The 24,600-nt window shown below is 44.1% G+C and overlaps 1 protein-coding gene across 2 annotated transcripts in view; it reads left to right on the top strand.

Moving 5' to 3' along the window:
• Fyco1 (FYVE and coiled-coil domain autophagy adaptor 1) overlaps positions 1 to 24,600 on the top strand; it is a 69,233-nt gene that overhangs the window by 4,225 nt on the left and 40,408 nt on the right. The window contains exons 1-9 of one of the 2 annotated variants that reach the window (XM_076917316.1): positions 7,072 to 7,196; positions 8,296 to 8,441; positions 10,918 to 11,024; positions 12,564 to 12,689; positions 16,897 to 17,003; positions 18,241 to 18,384; positions 20,096 to 20,186; positions 21,012 to 23,363; positions 24,334 to 24,426. In XM_076917316.1, the coding sequence (XP_076773431.1) occupies positions 8,387 to 8,441; positions 10,918 to 11,024; positions 12,564 to 12,689; positions 16,897 to 17,003; positions 18,241 to 18,384; positions 20,096 to 20,186; positions 21,012 to 23,363; positions 24,334 to 24,426 (3,075 nt within the window). In that variant the 5' untranslated portion in view covers positions 7,072 to 7,196; positions 8,296 to 8,386. Of the gene's footprint in view, positions 1 to 7,071; positions 7,197 to 8,295; positions 8,442 to 10,917; positions 11,025 to 12,563; positions 12,690 to 16,896; positions 17,004 to 18,240; positions 18,385 to 20,095; positions 20,187 to 21,011; positions 23,364 to 24,333; positions 24,427 to 24,600 lie in introns of those variants that run through there. The other variant, XM_034483774.2, reaches the window with a different exon arrangement.

Here is a 24,600-nt window from a genome sequence, read left to right as displayed (position 1 = left end):
CTTTTCCTTTTCCTCCCCCAAACCTTCTCCTATACTCCTCGTTGCTCTCCTTCAAATTTATGGCCTCTTTTTTCACTAAGTGTTTTTATGTCACAAATATGTTCCTAAATATAACCCACTCAGTATGAATAATGTTATCATGAATGTTTTCAGGGCTGACCATTTGATATAGAATGACCAATTGGTGTGCTCTTCCCTGGGGAAGACTTACTTTTCCCATTCTCAGCATTCTCTAGTTGCCTGTAGTTCTTTGTGTAGAGTTGAGGCTTCATGGACTTTACCATGTCCACTTTGATGTGTTTTCGGCAGATATGTTGGCGAAACTCTTGTTGTAGCTTCTACATCATTAGGAGGTACAGTCTCACAGCCAACAGATCCCCTGCCTGTTAGAATCCTCCCAACCCCTCTCCTGCAGTGCACTCTGAGCCTTACATTCAGGAGTTGTTTTGTAGATGTATCCATTGGGACTGGGCTCCACAAGTTTGCCTTTTGATTAGTTGTGGTTTTCTGCAGTGGTCTCCATCTGTTATAAAGAAGTTTCCTTGATTAGGGATGAAGACTACTCATATCTGTAAGTATAAGGACAAATGTTTAGATTGCTGAAAGCTTACCCGTGTTTCCACTATATGAAAGATTTTTATTATTTACCTTTTTGGCATATTTTAATTCCTCAAGGTTTTGTTTGGTTTGCATACTGAGGATCTATACTCTGTCTCATTCTTTTGGCAAGTAACTTACTGAGGATTTGTCATATACCTGAACTGTACTAGGTGCTGGGGAAATATGAACAGTAATGGTGTTATAGAACAAGTAGGAAAAACAATGGTTAAAGTAACATAAAATGCCCAAGAGCCATAGGAGAATATGAGACTCTGTAACAAAAGCTTAGAGTAGTAAGTATGGGGCAGTTTGTTTTTATCAGGCCTCAAATGGTTCTTCTCATGTACAAGTTTATTGGGGACGTGTCTGTTTTTCCTTTGGTGTTAAGTTCCTTAAATGCCAGCGCTCCTTACCACCAGTGTTCAGAGTTGTGACACTTTCAATCCTGAATGAGATCTTCTTCCTTAATAGTGGTGCCAAAAGACATCTTGTCTGGCTGTCAGCTTGTTAGCATCAGACATTACCTGAGCTTCCTCAAGACCATGCTTAGTGGCTTTTGTGGTTTGGATATGCATACCACTATAGCCTCATGTGTTTGAACTCATAACCCCTGGTTGGCAGGGCTGTTGGGAAGGTTGTGAATTTTTTGTGAGGTGGAGGCTCACCGGAGGAAGTAGGTTACCTAAGACAAGCCTTGAAGTGTCCCACTTCCTTTTCACTTTTCGTTCTAAATGCTGGCCCCCAGCCTTCAAGATATACTGCCATGCCTTTCTTGCTATGATGGAATATATCTACTTGAACTATAAGCCAGGAAAAAAAAAAATCCTCCCTTAAGTTGGTTTGGTCAAGTGTCTTCTAGTAGTAGTGAGGAAAGTAACTATGAGGGACTATGTGGTATTCCATTAAAGACCCAGTTCTTAAATTATAGTCAGCTACGCTGAGCCATTGACATTCTGGTTCACAAAGAGCATGGAGAATATATTCCTTTGCCATCCGCCACTTCCTCACCTAGGTGGCATGTATCTTTATCAGAGGACTGTCCATTCTTCATTGTGGAGGTAGTTGTTCTGGAATCATGCCTCATCCTTACCTCCTAGATGTTTTCTCTGGGCTTTGTAGCAGTGGAACTGTCTCAAGCCCCAGGGACAGACATGTAGCTTTTTCTTTGGAGCCACTGTCTATTTTCTTTAGAAGACACCTGTATTCTTTCAAATCCAGGGTAACTATCCTGGGCTCAGATCTTTCTGACCCTGTTCTGGATCCATGGGCCAAATTGTAGCTGATTTTGTTTGTGTTCTAGGGAAATGACTAAGAAACCTCTTGTGATTGGTGACAGGGAGGGGGGCCAAGAAGAGATTCAAGAAACAATAGCAATGTCATAAATGCTTATTCTCTTTAAAGGATGATTGTGGGGGTAGGGAGTGTTCAGAAAAGATGACCTGGACACACAGCTGGGAAGTACTTTAATTATAGATTCAAGGAGTTGGATCACCTAATGAGCCTTTGCTTAGATGTGCTGAAATACCTTCGCTGGGCTCTGGAAACCTCTACAGAGTACCACAGTCACTTAGTGAAGTTCTGGTGAAGGTGGCTTGCCTGCTTACCAACAGTTTTCACATTCGAGCCAGTGGGACCTCCTGGTCTTCAAAGCTAAAAATACCCATCAAAAGCATGCATCTCTGTTGTTTGAAACCAGATCTACACTGCTGGGTGTGTTGAACCAGGTCAAGCCTATTTACACTCCCAGAAAGGCCTTCTGATTTTTAACATCATGTATTTCTTTTGATCAGGGTAGAATTTACAATTGTTTCACTTTGTTTGGAACTAGGGAGGAATCCAGCTATACCCTGTTCTCTCTGAGTATTTTTTTATTTATTTTATGTATATGAGTACACTGTCGCTCTCTTCAGACACACCAGAAGAGGACATCGGATCCTATTATAGATGATTGTGAGCCACCATGTGGCTTCTGGGAATTGAACTCAGGACCTCTGGAAGAGCAGTCAGTGTTCTTAACTGCTGAGCCATCTCTCCATCCCTGAGTCAATACTTAGTTGTTGTTAGAAAAGTGTGGCAAGGTTGACTTCCACACACCAGCTTCCTACCCTTATGATTCTTCCTGGTGTGACTTCAGACACTGTTGTTCGTGCCTGAGCCAGTTTGTAGACTTCATTGTGAATACTAGTCATTTGAACCATGGTGTAAGTTAGCTTTAGGCTGAGTGTCTTTGTTTCAATATATTGTATATGTTACGTATAGCATGTAGGGTATCTTGGCAGGTGTAGAGTTAATTTGGATATCAGAAAACACCCATGACCTCTAAAAGAATTCCTTGGCTATGACTAGGTACTCAGCATTTGGTTCTAGATAAAAATAATTCTTTTTATAAAATGATGTGTATAATCTCTTTTCTTCTTTGCCAGGAAGTTGAATGGCTTAAGGCATTGGGATGGGCTTAAACACAAGGTTGAATTGTTGGCAAGAAAGACTGTAGATACATGAATGGAAGCTCCAGTATTTTCTGAATTAGGGGAACAGTCTGCTCAAGAGTTGTAGATGTCAAGGAAGACTTCATCATTCTAGAAGTTATGTAGCAACATAAGAAAGAAGGAAGTTGATCACGGTGTGGAGAGTAAACGTGCCCCTTTCTATATCTTTCCTTGTTAATAGGCCCCAGAATGAGGTTATAGAATTCAGAGTCCATGGAAATAGTATCTTCCAGATGGCCATGTTCTCACCAGGGGCTTTGGTGTTCTTCCTATGAGATGGCTGCCCAAAGTGTAGCCTGTTCCAGTAGCAAAATTACAGTTATGAAATAGCAGTGAAATAATTTTATGGCTGGGTTCACCACAGCAAGAACTGAATTAAAGCAATAGTTCTTAACCTATGGGTTGCAACCCCTTGTGGGGTCAATTGACACTTTCACAGGGATCACCTAAGACCATCAGAAAACAGATATTTACATTGCAATTCATAACTAGCAAAATTACAGTTATGAATTAGCACAAAAATAATTTTATGGTTGGGGGTTATCAAACATGAGGAACTGTATTAAAGGGTTGCAGCATTAGGAAGGTTGAAACCCACTGATATTAAATGGTCACAGAATTAGGAAGCTTGAGAACCACTGTCATAGACTCTGGGAAAATCAGCATGTGGAATCAGTGACAGGGAAGAGTTCACCCTGTGACCTGGGAACTTGATACCAGCCAAGTACAACAAAGTCAGGTCTAATGCCATGAAAAATAGGCAGTAGTTCTTTAGCACACAAAGTTCTGTTGTTATTGTTTGTTTGTTTGTTAAAGCGGGGTCTCATTGACTGGTCCAGAACTTGCTATGTAGGCCAGGCTGGACTATTAACTTACAGAGATATACCTCTTGAATGCTGGGACTAAAGGTGTTCGACACCACACACAGCTTAGCCACAAAGTCTTAAAGGAACCCATTTTTGTCTGTGTCCAACCTCCTTGTGCCATGACCTTGGTTTGATTGGCATACATCTTTTCCTTAAGGCCAGACTCCAAATAGCTAGAATCCAGAAAATTTAGTAGACTGTGATGCACATATGGTCCCAACCCCAGCCTGGATGCTTAGCTACAGTCAGCTGTTCTTACCTCCTCCCCAAGTTCCCCACCCCAGAAACACATACCTTCCTTCTTTGTAGACCTCATATTGCCTGTATATACAGCCATGGGCTTCATGGATTAAGATGGCATCTCCCTTCATGATTACTTCTGGGAGCCACATGCCCTGGGTTGGCAACAGTAGAATGAGTAATACAAGAAAGCTGTAGCCTTCGTCCTCACTGTACCTCTATCTGGCCCCACTTCTACCTGCCACTTTTCAGGGACATCCTAGAAGCTCAGTGGTCATCACAGAGAACCTCTCAATCTCTCCTTTCAGCATACAGAAGTAAATTGTCCCTTTTTGAGCTCCCTTCACATTTTAAAAACATTATCACACTACTGCTTTGAGAGGAGGTACAATTTAGTTAGTTGAGTTTCTGTTTATTACTATTGAGGTTTGTGTTTGTGTTGTTTTTTCTGTTTTTGTTTGTTTATTTAGGATTTTGGTTTTTGTTTTTTCAGTACTAGGGCTTGAATCCATGGCTTTGAGCATCCTAGGTAAGCACTACCTTTTAGAGTTACATCCTCAGCCCTTTTTTGTTTTCAGATTGAGTCTTGCCATATAGCCTAGCTGTTTATAAACAACAGGTTTGAACTCACAACAGTCCTCTTGTCTCAGCCTCCCAACTGCTGGGATTATGAGTGTATACTACCAAGTCCAGCTCATTATGTGAATTTTGACAAATGCCACCATAAACAAGAGTTGTTCCAGTCCCACTACAACTACATACCCATTTGCAGTTATACCCATCTGTCTCCCCATTTTCTGTATCAAGTATTCTGATTTCCCTTCCAATGTTTTACCTTTTCAAAAACATTGTATTAAACATAAGCATAAAATATATAGCCTTTCCAGGGGTTTCTTTACCTCAGGACAACACCTTGAAGGCTCAATGCCTGGTTGAATATTTCTATGACTTATTCCTCTTTATTGCCAAGTACACAGAAGTTGTTATCTGTAGTCCTGCATGGGCCACTTTCACATCATAGTCCATTGTTGAAGGAAGTTATGGTAGGACCTCAAATAGGGCAGGAAGCCAGAGGCAGGAGTTGATGCATAGGCCATAGAGAGATACTGCTTATTGGCTTGCCTGCTCCACATGGCTTGCTCAACCTGCTTTCTTATAGAACGCCGGACTCCAGCCCATAGGTGGCCCCATTCACTATGTCTGGTCCTCCCTCATCAATCACTAATTAAGAAAATGCCCTACAGACTTGCCTACAGTCTCGTCTTATGGAGGCATTTTTCTCAGTTGAGGTGCCCTCTTCTCAGCTTGTGTCAGATTGACATAAAACTGATCAGCACAAATGACCCCTTCTCAACTTGACACACAACACATCAGTGTTAAGCTACAACCTTTCCTTTCTAGTTCAGCTGCAGTATTACAGATTAATATCAACATCACAGTATAAAACATTTTACAAACTTAAAAAGTCTAACAGTCTTACAAATTCTAATACTTTAAAAGTTCGATCTCTTTTTAAAATACTGAAGTCTCTCAACTGCAGGCTCATGTAAAATCAAAAATAAGTTAAATACTTTCTTACTTTAAGAGAGAAGAGCCACAGTCAAAACCTGAACAAGCAAAACCAAAGTCAGTGTCCAAGGTCTGGAACCCACTCACCATCTTCTGGGCTCCCCCAAAAGACCTTACAATGGGCTGGGCCATTTCATATAAGTCACTAATTAAGAAAATGCAGTAGGCTTGCCTACAGCCTAATCTTAGGGAAACATTTTTTTCAGCTGAGACCCCTCCTCTCAGATGACTCTAGCTTGTGTCAAATTGACATAAACTAGCGAGTACAATAGTTCAACTTTAGCAACGCTAGCCTGTGCCTTGTGTGAGCCCCTCTACCTGGAGAAACACTGGGACAAGAAACAGACTTCTCATAAACTGCCCCTGTGTCTAGTCTATTATCCTTGGCGAATGGTACCAATATTTGTTAGGGGCCTTTATAGGGAGTGGTTAGTAAGACTGTAGTCTAGCTGAGTGCCTGGCTCTTTCTTCCTGAGTCTGAGAAGCTCTCCGTGTTTTCACTGAGTCACAGCTGTGCTGGCTTGTGAGTTAAAAATAGGCCCTACGCATCTGTTTAGTGACAAGCCTGTGCTGACCTGACCAGTCACTCTAATGCTTATAAATATTTGGAGTTGCTTATGGCTTAGTTGCCATTTCCTTTCCAGGGCTCCCTTGCCCCGCCTCCTGAAACCAGAAGGGGCCATCTCACTGAGTGAGTGAGAGCTGCCACATGTTACACAGATTCAAGGTGACATGTTATTGTGAACTGCTGGAGTTCAAGATAGTTCCTAGGAGCCAGTAGAAGTGTTGTCATTTTGTGTAGTGATGATTGTACTGTCTTAAGGGTTCAGCAGGATTTTCTGAGAAAACCCCAGGTTTGAAATCACACGGAAGAGTAATCAAGCCAATTCTCTTCATTGGCCCTGGACCTTAGGCTACAGAGTATCAGCTTTTCCTTTGTAAACAGGAAAGGTGTTTATCCTACCATGATGACTGTGAGAAGTGCTCTGTGTAAAATATGTACCCGCTCTCAGTCATATGGCTGCTACTGTCTTTAGAGCAGACACTGTGCCTTTGCACAGAATACCTAAAGGGCAAATTAAAGCTTCCTAAAGGCCCTGATGTCCAAATGCATGGTCAGAACTCTCTTCCAGGTAGGTACTCACATCTCTTTTTGTTGGTCTTCAAACATATTGTGACCTTAAGTGACATTAACAGCCACCCAAGTAGTGCCAGCTGTAGACTCTCCAACCGGAGAAAACTATGACTGAGCTTAAAATAGTACCTTGTCTCTGGTCTGATTGGGAGGGCTATGCAGGCCCATGGGTGGCAAGTCAGAGAATATTTTCACTCTCAGGCTTAGCCGAACACAAGGTAGAAGAGGCTCAAATCTGATACTAGAAGAGCCACCTTTTACTAGGCATGCCAGGCTGTTCCTGTCAGAAGCCCTAGGGTACGTATCCCCTGCCTCTTGGACCCTCAAACACTGCCTGTTAGAAGTTTCTGACTGTTCCTTAGAAAGAAATATAAGAAAAATGTCTCTGAGCAGATCTGGCTCCACAGGGTTTAGAGATGTCAGAATCTGAGATAAGCAGGTCTGACCTCTGTGGGAAAAGGTGATAGAGCCACTGGAGACTTTTCTGAGGACTAAATATGAGGCACTTTTGTCCCAAGAGACAGAAAGAACAACTCAGAAAGAACCAGCTTTGCTTTTAACTTGATTTTGCTTCTTTTTGTTTGTTTGTTTTTGTTTCTTTTTTTTACTTTTTTTTCTCTTTTGTTTTTCGAGACAAGGTTTCTCTGTATAGCCCTGGATGTCCTGGAACTCACTCTGTAGACTAGGCTAGCCTTGAACTCAGAAATCCACCTGCCTCTGCTTCCCAAGTGCAGGGATTAAAGGCGTGCGCCACCACCGCCCGGCTGATCTTGCTTCTTTTTAAACATGCTTTAGTTAGGGTTTCTGTTACTGTGATAAAGACTGTGACCAAAAGCAACTTGGGGTTATCTTAAAACTCCCCAGTCATACTTTGTCACTGAGGGAAGCCAGGCAGAAACCTGGAGGCAAGAACAGGAACAGAAGCCATGGAAGAGTGCTGCTGACTGACTTGCTCCCCATGCCTTGCTCAGCCTGCTCTCTTACACCTTCCAGGCACGCACATCTGCACAGGGGAAGCAGTAACCACTGTGGGATGAGCCTTTCTACATCACTCATTTAAAAACTGCCCCAGAGGCTTGTTCACAGGCCAATCTAAAGGCATTTTCTCACTCGACGTTTCTTTTTCAATAATTCTAGCCTGTGTCAAGTTGACCCCCCACCCCCCAAAAAAGACAAAAACAAACAAATACAAAACCACCACAGAACAGTCTAGAATCAAGTCATGATGTCAGGATATAAACCTGAGAGTATATCAGAAGCAGACCTGAGAGTACCTGCTAACAAGATTCACACAGAAAGATCAAGCCATCTCCTTAAGAAAAGATACCTGATGAGTCCTTATACCCAGAGTGAAGGTCCTCTACACTCTATAAACTGTGGCCTCTTCCCTGTACAGGTGCCACCATGGAGTCTGACCATCGCTGACTGGCAACCACACAGCACTGAAGTGATAGCCTGCTGGGACCTACACATCTAAGAGAAAAACCATGGCTTCTAGCAGCACTGAGACCCAGCTCCAGAGGATCATCCGTGATCTACAAGGTCTGGTTGAGTGGCTGGTTTTGAGAAACTTGGACTTGTGCCTTGGCTGTTGATAGTCAGAGTTCAGCCCTCTCCTTGATCACACACAGAGTAATTCAAACCCTCAGGACACATCATATTGAAATATTTGGTTTTCAGGTATCCAGTGTCCATGCAAATGGGAAGGCTTACCTCATACTCCTCAGAGCAACATAGGTGGTTTGTGAACAAAATCAAATACCACTAAGAGGATTGGGGCTGGTTTCAGTTGGTATGTATGCTTTAAGCTGCCTAGGTGCCTTTTATGGAATCACCCCTATCCCACCCCTTGCTGGTCTTTGGTGAGCTTGGGTTTCAGGGGAGAAACATTCTCCTCTCTTTAAACAGGAAGGTGAAAAACTTGGAGGTTTCATGTTGCTTCTCCCCACACCAGCCCCCAGACACTGGTGGCCATTTCCCCGTGCATTTTAGTCCTACCTACCTCCTGGCTTTCTGAGGGAGCCATTTGGATTTGTAACCATTGGAGAAAGATAAGGGAAGGAAAATAGTCAAAACTGCAGCTAGACCTTGACAGAATGACAACATTTCTGTGGACTGTGGGAGTCTAAGTTTTACTCTTCTAAATGACTTCTTCGCAAGAACCAGATTTCAGTAGGTCTCCCATCCCTACTGCTGCCAGGCTTGGTTTTATAAATTTCTGAAGCTCCAGCACACTTGCCACAGATCTGTGCCTGCAGCTGTCCCCGTGACACTTCCCTGATGGCCTGGAATCTGGGTGGTTCCTGACTGCCTGGGCTGAACAAACACTAGAAATGTTATAGTTAAGGCTGTTGGTCTGGGCTAGCCTCAGTGCAGTCCACAGTCCACAGTCCACATTTGAGATCCAAAGCTAACAAGGTCCAGCCCACTTCCTCAGGTTTGCTCTTTACAGCACTTTGGGGCCTCTGAGAGCTGATGCAGGTTAAGTGCCATTATCTCAAAGGCAGACCAAAGGTTTGTTTGATTATAATATTTTTGGATATTTTGCAATTTTGAAATATTTTGCTAGTCGAATATCCCTAATTTAAAACTCTGAAATCTAAAATGCACAAAAATCTAAAACTTTTGAATTTTATTTTGTTTCATGTGCGTATGACATTGCTGTGCATACAGGTTATTGATAGTAACCTATGGAATCTCCTTGTTTGGTCCTGTGAGGTAGGTGCTATTACTGCTGCCATTTTGCAGTGAAGGAAATAGGCACAGTAGTGTATCTGACTTACCTATTATCATAGAACCAGTATGAAACAAAGCTTGGACTTATACAGTACCAGTCTTAGCTCATGACCACATTAGACTTTCAGCTAAAACGGATAGTGTTCTTTGTTTTGTTTTAATTTATACAGATATACAGAGAAAAATAAATGTCAATTTAAACAAATCTATGTTTACCTTTAAAAGTTTTGCCACAAAGTAGTCTTTTCTGTGTCACAGTGGCTAGTTTTCAAAGACAGCCTTATGTACCATATTTGCCTCACAGAAATCTCAGAGTTGGTTCAGTAGTCTTGAAACCTATATCCTGTCCTCAGACCCAACCAACCGATAAGTGGGGCACACTGCACCCTGGAGAGTAAAGGACCAGTGTCTGCTTAAAGCTCCAGTGTTGGCCAAAAGGATCTTAGGCTGAGTCTCTGACCCCTGTATCCCTTATCTGTAGAATGGGGGTAGGGGGTTGATAATAAGAGATTTCCTAGATTCCATGTTGTATTTAGTTTTTTCATAGTGCTGAAAGTAGAATGCATATGACATAACATCTCAGGCTTATTGCAATAAGGCAGACACTCCATTAATGTAAAGGTCTGACCCTTCTTGGGCACCCAGTCAACAGAAACAGATATTGTTCTCATTGTTACTGTTATCGACACTCGATGGGTGCTCTAGAACCTGTATTTAACCTGTGTTGATAGGGTGTAATGAATGCTATGGTCTGTGTTAAAGGCTTGGCTCCCACTGTTGAAGAGAAATGGGACCTTTTAGAGTCTAGTGACGTGGGTCATGGCCACTCTATCCTGGCTTTTTTTTTTTTTTTACTTTCACTGTCCTAAGTCTGTTTTGGTTTGTGATTCTACAGTTGATTAATCCGAATACCATGTGTTGACCTGCTGTGCATACAAAGTGCTAGCTTGGTGGTAGACACACAGAGATGAATTAAAAACAAAACAAACAAACAAACAAAAAACCCCACCTGTGCCCAGTCAGCAAGCTGTTGCAGAGTCTATGGGACTTAGTACATTTGACTCTCCTACCTGAAGGAGAATATCACCTGAATAGTTACATGTCCTGTGTGTTTCCAAGGTGACCATTACTAACTGCTAACCACTTACTCCTTGTGCTTCTTGGTGTTATTTCTACTTTACTTTTCAGTACATCTAAGATGCATGCCAATTCTAGGGCTGTTAAAATGTGAAGTAAACAAACGTGTCTCTCTAGTTACATGTTCCTGTTTGTTGTCTTAAAGATGCAGTGACAGAACTAAGCAATGAATTTAAGGAAGGTGGAGAACCGATCACAGATGACAGCACCAGCTTGCACAAGTTTTCTTACAAACTTGAGTATCTTCTGCAAGTAAGTGGCCCCCGTCATGTATTGGTTTTGTCAGAGTTGTTTCTCCTTCCCCATTTGGGTGACTGTTATCAGTTTCCAGGATGTGGTTCAGAAAGCATAATGGAGCAGTGTCACCCTTGTGGTGAGACGAAGAGTCAAAGCAGTTCCAGGAGCTCAGTCCTTCCATGTGAGTCAGGATGCTCTGGGAACTGAAAACATCCTTCTGAGATTTAAGCCATCTTAAGGCAAGTCACAGGCCTTTCCAGCAAAGCTCTCAACTATAGTGTAGTTATTTACAGCCTTTGAGAACTTGATGGACCCTGTGGTGTTTCTCCCTCACAGACATGATATAAGTATACAGCCAGGTATAAAGGCAGTTTCCAAGAGTGTAGACTCGAAGATTATTATTCAAGGCCCATTTCAGAGCCTCGTTCCTCACGTATGATCAGCATGGGGCTGGCTCTTTCTGAAACAGGGTTAGTCAAGCAAACATTCTTTTAACATTTTCATGGTGTAGTTTTTGTGTCTAGTTAGTTTGACCTAGACAACTCTGCTGATTTGGGAAGCACATGCCTTTGAGGTAGGCAGGAAAGAAATGGACCTGCAGTCACTTTACCAAAATTGTATGAGGTGTTTCTGGGTTTTGTTTTGTGTTATCTAGATTTGATAATAGCAAACGTGAATCATGTTTCATAACCAGGGGGAAATGCTATAAGTGGTATGCCTACTGTACTTTACAGTGTCACATGCCACCGAAGAGCAAGGGGTGAGAGCTGCTAGAAGTAACGGCAGGCACGGACGACTCGCTTTATGACTCCACAGGCTCTGTCTGACACCAGCTGATTATGAGGATTTCCTGTGTTTCTCTTCCCCAAATAAGCCCATTTTGGTTTTGAATTTGAAAGCACTCAGCACTGACATTCATTTTGGTTTTTCATGTACTTTAAAACAGCGTTGACTCTTGAGAGTTGAGGAGTGGCTAAGAAGCCATTGCCTGGGTTCTCTGAGTTACAATACAGTCAACACTTTGAATGTTAACACAAGACTCTTCAATTGAATTTCCTTATCACATCGGAGGTTCTCCATCAAACTGCAGTGGTTACCTTAAGAGGATAAATCTTTCTCTTTCTTCGCTCCTTTCATTACTTTGCTTTTCTCCATCTTGCCTTTCTTTCTCCCTCCTTTCCTGCCTCCCTTGCTTGCGTCTTTTATTGATCAGCCAGTCATCTGTCTAGCTGGCTACACTAGAACTACAGTTCAGGCTTTCTGTGTGCTGGAAAAGGAGCAATAGAGAGACCTCTTGGGATAACTGGTTTCTAAGTCATTAGGTGTGTGGCCTTGAGCTGGTGTTTAGTAGCCTCTTCCACATAGGAGGTTTGTGCATTAAAACACTCTTTTGTTTTGAGATTAGCATACTCTGAGTTGCCAATAAATCAAAACAAGACCATCAAGAGGCCTCCCCCAGTGCTTGTCCCTAGGAAACTGGTAACGTTTATCACATTAGGAGGGCATGTACAAACAGTAGTCTCAGACCTTCTGCCTGTTCCCTTCTCTGCACAGTTTGATCAGAAGGAGAAGGCTAGCCTCCTGGGTGGCAAGAAAGACTACTGGGATTACTTCTGTGCGTGCCTAGCCAAGGTGAAAGGAGCAAATGATGGGATCCGGTTTGTCAGGTCCATCTCTGAGGTAAGCCACGCCGTGAAGGGAGGGACCACATGTCTTCCACTGGCCTGCCTAAAGCTTCTTTGTGGCTATCTCTTCTACACATGGCTAGGTATACCGTGAACTCTATGGGTGATTAAGAAGCCAAGAAATCTAGTCCAGGCATACTGGGTACCTGTTATGTGGTTCAAGCTCATGAAAACTATCTGAATTTAACCTAAGCAGAAATGAGCCAGGTCCTAAATTTCACTTCCTAGCTGGGCTGTTCACACTGGAAGTCTCTGTTCATGGAACCCTTTGGAAGTGTGCAACACCACTTCCTTAAAAAAAAATAGATAGATAGATAGATAGATAGATAGATAATTTTCTTTAGAGTTGCTAAGCTAGACAACTCATTAGGTAAAGGCATTGGCCACCAAGCCTGATGACCTAAAGTTTCATCTCTAGAACTCACACAGTAGAGAGAACAGACCTTCCCCCAATGTGCCATGACACTGGCATACATGCGCGTGCGCGCGTGTACACACACACACACACACACACACACACAATGAATCAATGAATAAATACCAATTTTTTTTAAGTTGCTAGGCTATCTTGGAAACTCAGACTTGAGGTGAGGAGAATAAGGTAGAGTCTCAAAGATACTTCATATCATGCAGGACTGCTAAGTAACTTTCTACATCCAGTTGGGCCTTTGAGGAAGGGCTGAATGCCCTGGCTTTGTCTTAAGTACAAAATTTAAAAAAAAAAAAACAAACAAACAAACAAAAAAAAACCCCACACATCACACTACACACCCTTCTAATGTGCAATCCTGTCTCAAGACCTCTGTGGCAGTTTCTTTAATTGATTTGTCTTGGCTGCCTTGTACCAGAGCATAGAAGGCCCTATGTTGAATCTCATAGCAGAGTCTGCACACCATACCGTAGTATTGTGAGTAACTAGGCCTCAGATTGATCTTCATTCCTGTATCCCAAGTCCATCCCCATCCTCATCCCCAATGGCCCACTTTCTCTTTCATCATCCCAGTCAACCCAGAAGTGAAGTACACATACATAGGAAGCAAGTGGACCCTGAAATTTCAGGAAAGAGGTTGGAAAAGTTTGTGCATTCTGTCTTGTCAGCACCTCTGACAAGTATGGAATCACTTTAAAATCAGCACATAGGCTCTTTGACTGGCCTGAAAGGCCACAGTGCTGAAGTGTTGGATGTTCTAGCATGAACACTCCTAGGTACACCAACTAGAGCAAGGGTGTTATTCTTATAGATGAGAACAGGATTAAGCACACTGGCATCAAAGGCTCAACATTTTTTACCAGGCGCACTCTCAGACTCTGGGCAAGCAAGGGAAGATGGCAGCTCTGAAATGTTTATCCTGCATGTATTTTTAATGTCAGTGTAGTGAGGATTGGTTTTGTGAGGTTGGTGAGAAACTCAAGTCCATGATGTAGAACAGTGTTTAATGTGTCAGGAGTCTGGAGATATTTCATTCCCACTCTTGTCTCCCACTCCTCACACATGGCTTCAGCACTGAAGCCTTTAAGTGTGTGACTTTGGACAGGTGAACTCTAACAGTAAGTTAGTTTTCATTCCTAGGGTCATGAAGTGATTACTGAAAGAGTCTACTTTTCAGCTGTTTCCCTCCTCTCCTCATTAAAGCGTTCAGACCTTTTGAGACCATGCAGACAAACATTAAAGAAGTTAAGGAAGCTGTGTGCTGACTTCTAGCTTGCTCACACAGGTTTTAGTAGCAATTTCCTGTGGGATCCAGTTTAATTACATATGAAAGCTCTGTTCTCTGTCTTGGAATGTCAGTAGGTGGACAAACTGCTGGATCTTCAGTGCCTTAGTACTCAGGCACTCTTTGGGTTTCAAGTGTAATGTGAATTTAATAGGTCAGAAGTATCTGTAGGACTCCTCAGCACCTTTTGAGTAGGAGATAACCACTGGGACTAACATGTGAATATTCTAGTAAGCCACTTCTGGGGGCTCAAAATGGGGTCTTCTAGGATTGTGTTTCCCTGAAATGTGTGGATGCCAGCTCTGCTCCTGGGGCATAGCACAACGGTCTACCTTAAAGCAGGGGCAGCCCATGTTTCTTGAAGGTCTCCTGGCCTGTGCTGCTGTTGTGTGTCTTTTCAGCATGGTTTATATGGGTTCTGATTATATGCTAAGAAAACTGGAAATGAAAGCTGACCCAAACCCCAATGGAAGAGTTAGGGGAAGGACTGAAGGGGCTGAAGGGGCCTTATCTGGCATTAATGGGAGCGGAGATCCTTGGTCTTGTGAACGCTTGGTGCCCCAGTGTAGAGGAATGCTGGGGTAGTGTGGTGGGAGTGGGTGGGTGGGGGAGCACCCCCATAAAAGCAGGGTAAGGGAGGATGGGATAGAGGGTTTACAGAGGGGAAACTGGGAAAGGGGATAACATTTGAAATGTAAATAAATAAAATATCCAATTAAAAAAAAAAGAAAGCTGACCCAAGATCTCAAACAATTTTTTTAAGGGATATATAGTTATTTTCATTTGCAGTACACAGGAAACAATCCTTTTCCCAAAGGACATTTAAAAATACCTTTAAGTGAATAGCTAGCTCCCATTATATAATCATCTCTTCAACTAATGAGCTCAAATGTTACTGTATAGGAAGTTTTACTGTCATATAAGAGGAATAATGACTGACTCCTGTTCTGGGAGCTTGCAGACGAAAGTGGTTTTGTGGGCAGCGGTCTCATTAAATCCCACCACTACTCCAGCGTTTGAGTGTGTGGGTGAGCTCTTTGCCCAGCTGTTCTTGGCTGCTCAGATGTTGTTCCCGCTGCACACTTGGTTCTCAACTCACTCATCAGAGGAGACAGTGCTTGGACATGGGTGTGACCTCAAAGTTGTCTTCTAAGCATCCGTTGAGATAACTATTTGGAAACATATCATAGTGCTTTATATCAAGCCAGTCTGCTGCCCACCTCCACTTCAGCCATTATGACTATGTGCAGTATGGACACGGAGAAATGTCTTCTGCCTTCTACAGTTCATGAGGGTTTGTGTCTTTTAGAACTACTTCATATTAAATTATTTCCTTGAGTCTTCAGTAAGAAGATAAATACTTCTGAGTTAAAGGTGTTAACCTTTACTGGGATGTTTACAGCATCAGCAGTGCCTTAGTGGTATGCCACATACTTCCTGTCTGAATCCAGGGCATCTTGATAGCAGAGGATAGTAAGACACTTTCGTGACCAAACTACTGTCATTCCTCTCCTACCACATTTGACCTTTAAAGGGCTAAGAGAGTGTTGGCCCTGCTGTCTCTACTTAGATGCAGAGCTTGTATCAACAGATAGCTGTGGTAAGTCAGAGTGTTTTGAATGCCTGGCTGCTTCTAGAACTGCTTAATTTGCAAACTGTCTCACATGTCTTCTTTGGCAGTTCTGTTTAATCTACTTGTCTTGACTGCCATGTGCCCATAGCTAGTAGGGCCCTGCATTGCAGCCTCATTGCAGAGTCTACCCAACATAACATGTTGTGACTAACCCTTAGATTGATCCCTTTATGCCTTTATGGTTCGTCATCATAGTCCTTGTAGAGTTATGGACACTTGGGCTTTTCTGTTACATCTACTCATAGATGACACGACTTCATGGAAAGCCCTGTTCTTATCGATAGCACACTGACTGTGAGCAGTGAGTTGGCGTATCTGAAAAGAAACAAGCCCAATTAGGAAAGTGTGGGTAGATACATGGGAAGGTTGATGGTTTAGAGGGAGTCCTCTCTCCCTGAGCCTGACCTCTCCCCCACCCCAGTATGTTAAGGCCAGCACCGGAAAATCTTAACATCCCTTCCTCCTGTAGTTTCTACATGAGAAGCCATTCAGCTACCTCCAGATTTCACCCCTTACTCCAGACGAAATCAAGGAGTTTTCCGTCTGACTCAGAGATTCTAATGGAAAGAGGAGCAAGAGTGACTCCATCGAATGTCCAGGTGTTTGAGCTGCCTTGATAAATCTTCTCCACCTGTGTGTGAAAACAGCTACAGGCTGTTTTCAGATGGCCTGGGATAAGCAGTCCCACTCCAAGCTTCACTCTAGGGTGACAGTGCCAGATGTTTTGTGTCCTTTGAGGGGTATGAGGGCTGCTACTGTCAGAATAGGGTTGAACGGCATGTTCTGTCCTGTATGTGGCATTTGCTAATCCTCCATGAGGCTGGTGTTTATCTCGATATAATCTATGTTTTCAGCTCCGAACATCTCTGGGAAAAGGGAGAGCCTTCATTCGCTACTCTTTGGTGCACCAGAGGCTGGCAGACACCTTGCAGCAGTGCTTCATGAACACTAAAGTGACCAGGTAATTGCAAGTCTGTGCTGGGCTTAACCTCGTAGCACGGATAAAGAGAAACTGTGAAATTGTGTCAGCCAAACCAGAATGTTAGTGGCAGGTGCCTCTAGTTTCTTTGTATTTCATGTAGGCAAAAGTGAGGCGGAGGGAAGGCCGCCTTTCTCTAGTTCTCTCATGCGCTCAGTTATGACACTAGAGTTTAGAGCCAGATCTCTTAACTCCTCATGCCATGTGTCTTTCCCTGGTGGGTAGTAGCTCACTGGGGCCAGTGTTCCTTTGCCTCCCAGAAGAATTGCCTGTCCGGTTTTCCTTCACTTAGCCAAGCCCCCACCTACCACAGTAGTCAGTACCCATCAGCATACCGGGGCTCCCTGGAGACTGAAGAGCAGCTGCTGTGAGTCCAGGTTGTCCACATGTCAGCCTTTGTACCTCTTAAGTGTGACAGCCTCACCAGGAAACAGTAAGGAGGAGAGAGGTGGGTCTGAGTGGGTGAAGTAAGGGAACATTGGCTGTAGATCTGGGGCCATGGGGCAGGACATCTTTGGCTTGCCCAGTGTTCTTTTTCTAGTTCTACTCTGCTTCTCCCTAGATATTCAAGTTCATAAAAGAAAGCACTTTTGAGTTAAAAAAAATAATCTTTAGTTTATTTTGTCACCTTTAAGGTTGATTTACATAAAGGAATAGTTCTGACATGTGACAGGCTTGTAAGTTAAAAAACCGATTTGAAGAGTTCTAGTATTTGGTAAAGATGACCATAAGTAGTTCAGTGTCACAGACCACAAATATCAGCCAGGTCGTATAGATGTGCATACATTTCTAGACAGACATTTGCTCTTTGGCTTTTAATTTGATGTGTGAATAGAAATTAGAAATGAGCCCAGTGTGTCGTAGTGCGGTCTGTGAAAGGAATAAGAGCTGAGGTTATCTTCCCAAACGGAAGTGTCCTGTTTCCTATGGTTGCCCTTTCCTGGCAAGTCCCTGAGATCTGAGTATCTCACATTCTTTGGAAGAAAACAGATATTATATAAATAGTAAGCATTCAGATCATTGTAACAGTTTCTTTGAAGTAAAGAACATTTATTGAGAATCCACGGTCTGGCAATAAAAGATAAACTGATTTGCTTGGTGTTTGACTTAGTAGCATGAGTCACTGGATTTGATGAGCGGAGCCACAGGATGGTCCTCAGTGGATTCATTTTGTGCTTCTTGTTACTATTCAGTTCACACGCTCTTCTGTTTTCTGCAGTGACTGGTATTATGCAAGAAGCCCCTTTCTGAAGCCGAAGCTGAGCTCTGACATTGTGGGTCAACTGTATGAGCTGACTGAGGTTCAGTTTGATCTGGCATCAAGAGGCTATGACTTGGATGCCTCCTGGCCAACGTTTGCCAGGTACTTTGGGGAATTGCTTTCTTTTAAAAGTTGAGGAAAGGGACGCTCAGTGTTTTGAAGACATTCGGCCAGCCGTCTTGCTCGCTCAGTAAATTATATATAGCTTCATGACTATTTTTTCTGCCTTCCCATTTATTCATTCACTTATATCAGTGTTGACTCGTGGGCTTTTTGTGTAGTGGTGGGTTTTTGTTAGTTTCTGTTTTGGGGGGCTTGTCTTGTTCTGTTATTCAATAGCTTACATTCCATCATTATTTGGTAGCTTAACTTTACTGTATTTGTCCAATGGGAGACTTTTCAGGCTGATACTCCTGGGGTTTCTTTCTTCTCTCTGATCCATTCTTATTTTAAGAGATAAAATATTGTAGATATAACTAAGGCCCACTCTACTGCTGTCTTTCTCCTTCTTTCTTTCCAGAAGTAAACACAGTATCACAGTTGAGGCATATTAATAGCAAGGCTTTCTTTTTCACTATATGCATCCATAAATATTTTATGATAATGTACATGTTCTATATAGTATATATTTTCAAAATTGTATGCATCATGAGAAACCTATTATTTCATACTTGCCTTTTTATTTCACATTGTTTAGTTTTACTTGTGCATACACTTGTGGTTCTATGGCTATGGGGTAGAAGCAGACCTTAGCAGTGTGTAAAGCAACTTTTCCCACCCATCTCTTTACCTATTCTGTGACAGCTTTCATCAAGAGTAGTTGTAATATAGACCATATATTTAATAAGCTCAAAATATTCACAGCCCAGCAGACCCACAATGTAGAATATTCTACTACATGTGTAACCATAGCCAGCCGCGACACCCTCTGGTAGAGTTAGGCTGGCTCCACCTTTCCACAGGGATAATGTACCAAGAGTTTCCTTCCTCCATCCTTCATCCTCTGCTGGCCTCTACAGGCACCCACCCCCTTAAATCTTTAAATTTAAAAAGAGTCTGAAACTCTTCCTTTCAGGAAAGCAAAAGGGGGATGACTTATTTAGCTCATAGTTTTAGAGGCTGAAGGCCCAAGCAACATGGCCCAGGCTCTGGCAAGGGGTCCCTTTGATTATCATTTCAGAGTAGATAACATATGGAAAGGAGATGGGGTGTATTCTTTGCAGAAGTAAGAGATCACATGTCCAAAATAGTAAGCCAGGGGCTAGAGTCCAATAGTGCCTTCCAACTGCATACCCCAAGTTGATCTAAGGACTTGCAGTAGATATACTTTTTAAAGGTTCCACTATCTGTCTGTACCACCACTTTAAGGACCATCTTCCAATATGGAAGGCCTAGACTTCCATATTGCTGTTCTTTATTAAAGGAAGTTAGTACAGGAACTCAAACAGAGCAGGAACCTAGAGTTGAGAGATGATCCCAAAGCCGTGGAGTCATGGTGCTCACCGGCTTGCTTCACGTGGCTTTCTCTTAGAACCCAGGACTACCAGCCCAGAGATGGCCCCACCCAGAGTGGGCTTACCCCTCCCCTATTGGTCACCAATTGAGAAAATGCCGTGCAGCTGGATCTAATGGAGGCATTTCCTTAGCCGAGATCCCTTTCTTTCTCATGACTCTAGCTTGTGTCAAGTTGACACACAAAACCAGCCAGCATACCTAGTAGCTATCAACACCACTGCCTGTGTGTATGTCTCCGTATATGTATGTACCTGAGTTTGTTTATCTGAATGCACGTGACTGTTCTGTGGCCCCACAGGAGGACACTAGCCACCAGCTCTTCTGCTTACGTGTGGAAACCCCCCAGCCGAAGCTCCAGCATGAGTAGTTTAGTGAGCAACTACTTGCAGGTAATGTCAGAAGGCTGGGATTAGTAGGGTGACCAGGGTAATCTTTTCAAATCCTTGTTGTTCTAAGAAGAGTAATGTAACCCCTTAAACTATATCCTTTATGTCCTGGAATTCAGATTTTTATAGCCAAATAAAATTTAGATCCTTTTAAAACTGAACTCTTAAAATATCTTAAAGTATCTTACAAGATGTAGTTTACACTGAGGTTAGAATTGACCCTGTCACCTCTGTATCCAACTAAGGGAAAATTACTTAACTTTTTGAAGCTTCAACTCTTTCTTCTGTAAGAGGGATTAATAAAATCTTCCTGGTCCTAAGTGGAGGAGCAAGTGAAAGCGTGCTTAAGAACAGTGGATCAAGAAGAAATGCAAACCTGCTATAACTATATACTAGCAATCTATTTGCAGTACAAAAATACTCATTATGTATAAAGAACATTAAAAATAGAAAAGACTGCTCTTTGGCCTAATTTTATGATTTTTATCAGACCGTGGTGCTGTGGGTATAATAAAGTGGGTTAACCAGAATTTCAGTGTAACTGAGTTTAGATTCTGTAAAAGCCAATATCCTTTAAACTCATAAAGCTGATGGAGGCTGGATAGAAACAGGAGTCTGCTCATCAGTGGAGTGTGTGGGACCCTGAATGTTCTCTGACCTTGTGGCAGGTGCTTTGAACATAGGGGTTCTGGTCCTTGGACTAGCTCTAAAAATTTACCTTAGGCTAGGTAATTCCTTTGTTTTTATTCTACTTTCATTGAATACAAAAACTTATCCAAATAGTTGGGCAGCTTCATTCCAAAGCTCCTGTCTTTTCCTTTCTTGTAGACTCAGGAGATGGCCTCCAGTCTTGACCTGAATAGTTCTCTAAACAATGAAGCACTAGAAAGCTTCGATGAGATGCGGCTGGAACTGGACCAGTTGGAGGTTCGGGAGAAGCAGCTACAAGAGCATGTACAGCAGCTAGACAGGGAGAACCAAGCACTTCGAATGCTGATCAGCAGACAAGGCGGGCAGCTTCAGGTAGAGAAGGAGATGGGGTACCTTGCAGTCGAGGATAGCATTGGCCTCGTGAGCCTGGTGGCAGAGCTCCAGAAGCAGGGAGAAGTCACCCAGGCCACAGTGAAGAAGCTACAGACATGTCTGCAGGCCCTGGAGCTAAATGTAGACAAGAAAGAGAACAGCCATTCAGCCTTGCAGCTTGAGAACATGGCACAGGAGCTTGATGCTGTGAGAAACTCCTTGGGTAGGAAGAACCAGCTTCTAGCCAGCCTTTCAGAATGCCTGGCTAGGGCTGAGAAAAGGGAAACTCCATCTCTGGACGCAAAGCCTCATCAAGAGCCAGTTCCCACTGACCTGGCCCTGCAGTTCCAGGAGCTGAAGGGAAAACTTCAAGCCCTAGAAGGAGAGAACACCAAGGCCCAGGATCTCAACAGGCAGCAGAGTGTCAAGCTCGAGCAGCTGGCCAAGGAACTGCAACTGAAGGAGGAGGCCCGGGCTAGCCTAGAACACTTAATAAAGGATATGGTGCCACTTCAGGAAGAGCTATCTGAAAAAAAGCAAGAGTCAGCTCAGCTCCGACGACAGCTTCAGGAATCCCTGGCCCACTTGAGCTCTGTGGAGGAGGAGCTGGCCGAAGCCAGGCAGCAGGAAAAGCGGCATCGAGAAGAAAAGCAGCTACTGGAGCAGGAGGCCAAGTCTCTGACGTGGCAGCTGCAGCTCCTAGAGACCCAACTAGGACAGGTGAATCAGCGTGTAAGTGACCTGGAGGAGCAGAAGAAGCAGCTCATGCAGGACAGAGACCATCTCAGCCAGAAAGTAGGCACTCTAGAGCAGCTAGCTGAGGCGTGTGGGGCAAGTAAGAGCAAGGAGGCTGCGACTTCCTTGAGCTCTGTCCCACCGCAGGCTGGGGAGATGCCAGAAAAGGGGCAGCAGTGCCTCCAGGAAGAACAGGTAAACAATACCACAGTGCCAGGGGCAGACCAGGAGGTGTTGCAAAAGGTCAACCAGGAGCTACAGAAGGAGCTGCAGAATATGGCCGTGCGCAACCAGCTCCTAGAAGGCAAACTGCAGGCCTTGCAAACTGACTACAAGGCACTGCAGCAGCGAGAGGCAGCAATCCAGGACTCTTTAGCCTCCCTGGAAGCTGAGCAGGCTAGCATCCGGCACCTGGGAAACCAAATGGAAGCAAGCCTTCTGGCTGTGAGGAAAGCCAAAGAGACCATGAAGGCTCAGGTGGCAGAGAAGGAGGCTGCCCTGCAAAGTAAAGAGGGTGAGTGCCAGAGGCTGCAGGAAGAGGCAGAGCAGTGCAGGCTTCGAACAGAGGCCCAGGCCCAGGAGCTCAGAGCTCTTGAGAACCAGTGCCAACAGCAGATTCAGCTGATTGAGGTCCTCTCTGCAGAAAAAGGCCTACCCCAAGTCAACACAGACCAACTGGCCCTGTCTCAAGCACAGCTGGAAATTCACCAGGGGGAAGCCCAGCGGTTACAGAATGAGGTGGTGGACCTCCAGGCCAAACTCCAGGTGGCCCTAGGTGATCGAGACAAGTTACAGAGCCAGCTGGGTGTGGCTGAGGCAGTTCTGAGGGAGCACAAGACCCTGGTGCAACAACTGAAAGAGCAGAATGAAGCCCTCAACAGGGCCCATGTTCAGGAGCTGCTGCAATGCTCAGAGAGGGAGGGGATACTGCAGGAGGAGAGTGTCTACAAGGCCCAGAAGCAAGAGCAAGAGCTTCGAGCCCTGCAGGCAGAGCTGTCACAGGTGAGGTGCAGCTCTGAGGGAGCCCACCTGGAGCATGCAGAGCTACAGGACCAGCTGCACCGAGCCAACACAGACACGGCTGAGCTTGGCATACAGGTCTGTGCACTGACAGCTGAGAAGGATCGGATGGAGGGGGCCCTGGTCAGCTTAGCCCAGGAGCTCCAGGACTCCAGAGAAGCAGCTCTACAGGAACGAAAGGGCTTGGAGCTCCAAGTGATGCAACTTCAGCAAGAGAAGGAGAGCTTGCAGGAAAAGGTGAAGGCAGCTGAGGAGGCAGCCAGTTCATTCTCTGGTCTGCAGGCACAGCTGGCCCAGGCTGAGCAGCTGGCCCAGAGTCTCCAAGAGGCTGCACACCAGGAACAAGAGGCCCTCAAGTTCCAGCTAAGTGCTGAGATTATGGACCACCAAAACAGATTAAAGGTAGGCTCAGCTTTAGCCGTCTCTCAAGGTACACCTTTTGGCAACATAATTAGATGGCCCTGCAGCAAGAAAGGGGTGAAAACCAAAGAACGCCCTAGTTCCATTCAATCGTAGTGGCTCTCACTTCTTTACATAAATACATGAGGCGGAGCACAGGGCGTGCAGTGCCTTCACGTGGAGCCTCCACTTAGGCTGTGGCATATGTCGGCCCGCACAGAACTTTTTTAGAATTAGAAGTCAATATCGACAGAACAGGATGCACACACATTCATTTTGTGGTTTCTTTTGGATTCTCAGCAGATCTAATAACCCGTTTCCAAATCCCCACAAGACAGTAGTAGCTCAGAGTGTACACAGTCCTCCGCTGCTGCCCCTGTGTGTGTTTGTGCACAGCCCATTCCTCACCTAAGTCTCAGCCTTTAGCTCTGCTGTACCTTGTGGAGCCCCATCCTCCATAGGGTCACCAGTCTATGAGCTCTTGAATCCTGGCTCTAGTTCTTACCATAGTAATCACCTTCTCTGGGCACTCCCCTGATGGCTGACAGGGTGTAGGGAACTGGCTCGGTTTAGAAAAACAAGACCCTTACAGCAGACCAATCAGTGAGGCCCCAGTAAACCATGAGCCTCTGATACTTCAGGAAGAAAAGGGGCTAAAGAATGACAAATGAGAATATAAACGGGCAGCCACACTTGTTTGGTTTCTAGTGTGTATCACGAGTGGGTCAGGCCTCTGCTCTCAGGCAGAGCCTCTCCTACCCTTTCCTAACACTGCCCTCCCCACCTCGTGAGGCTCACAGGCCACTATTTCACTTGAAAAATTGTTCGAGGAACAAGCTGCAAGTATTTTGTTACTACCAGTAGAGAAGAAACTTGTTGAGCCACTTTAAGAAACAATGTAGTCTTATTTTTAGAAACCATGTGGGTGATAAAAGTGAAGGAGTCTCTTAGATACCTTCCTTATCCTTTCCAGACAGCCAAGGAAGAGTGTGGGAGCCTCAGGGCCCAGCTAGAAGCACAAGGCCAGCAGCTGCAAATGACTAAGGAGGCTGTGCAGGAACTGGAGGTGAGCCTGGCAGCTGTGCTGTCCGGAAAGGGGTCTGCTCTGCTTTTACTGGATTGTTGAAAGCTGTTTCTCACATGAGCCAGTTGTCACACTAGGACAGTCATTGGTTCAGACAGTATCACAAGTCTGTGCCATAACACCTTTCCATTCCCTGGACTTTGGGCTTAAGGGAAA

This window comes from Arvicanthis niloticus, chromosome 21 (assembly GCF_011762505.2).
Source record: "Arvicanthis niloticus isolate mArvNil1 chromosome 21, mArvNil1.pat.X, whole genome shotgun sequence".
In the NCBI taxonomy this organism is placed as follows: domain Eukaryota; kingdom Metazoa; phylum Chordata; class Mammalia; order Rodentia; family Muridae; genus Arvicanthis; species Arvicanthis niloticus.
The sequence above is the reverse complement of the archived record's forward strand: the minus strand, read 5'-3'. Positions and strand labels throughout refer to the sequence as shown.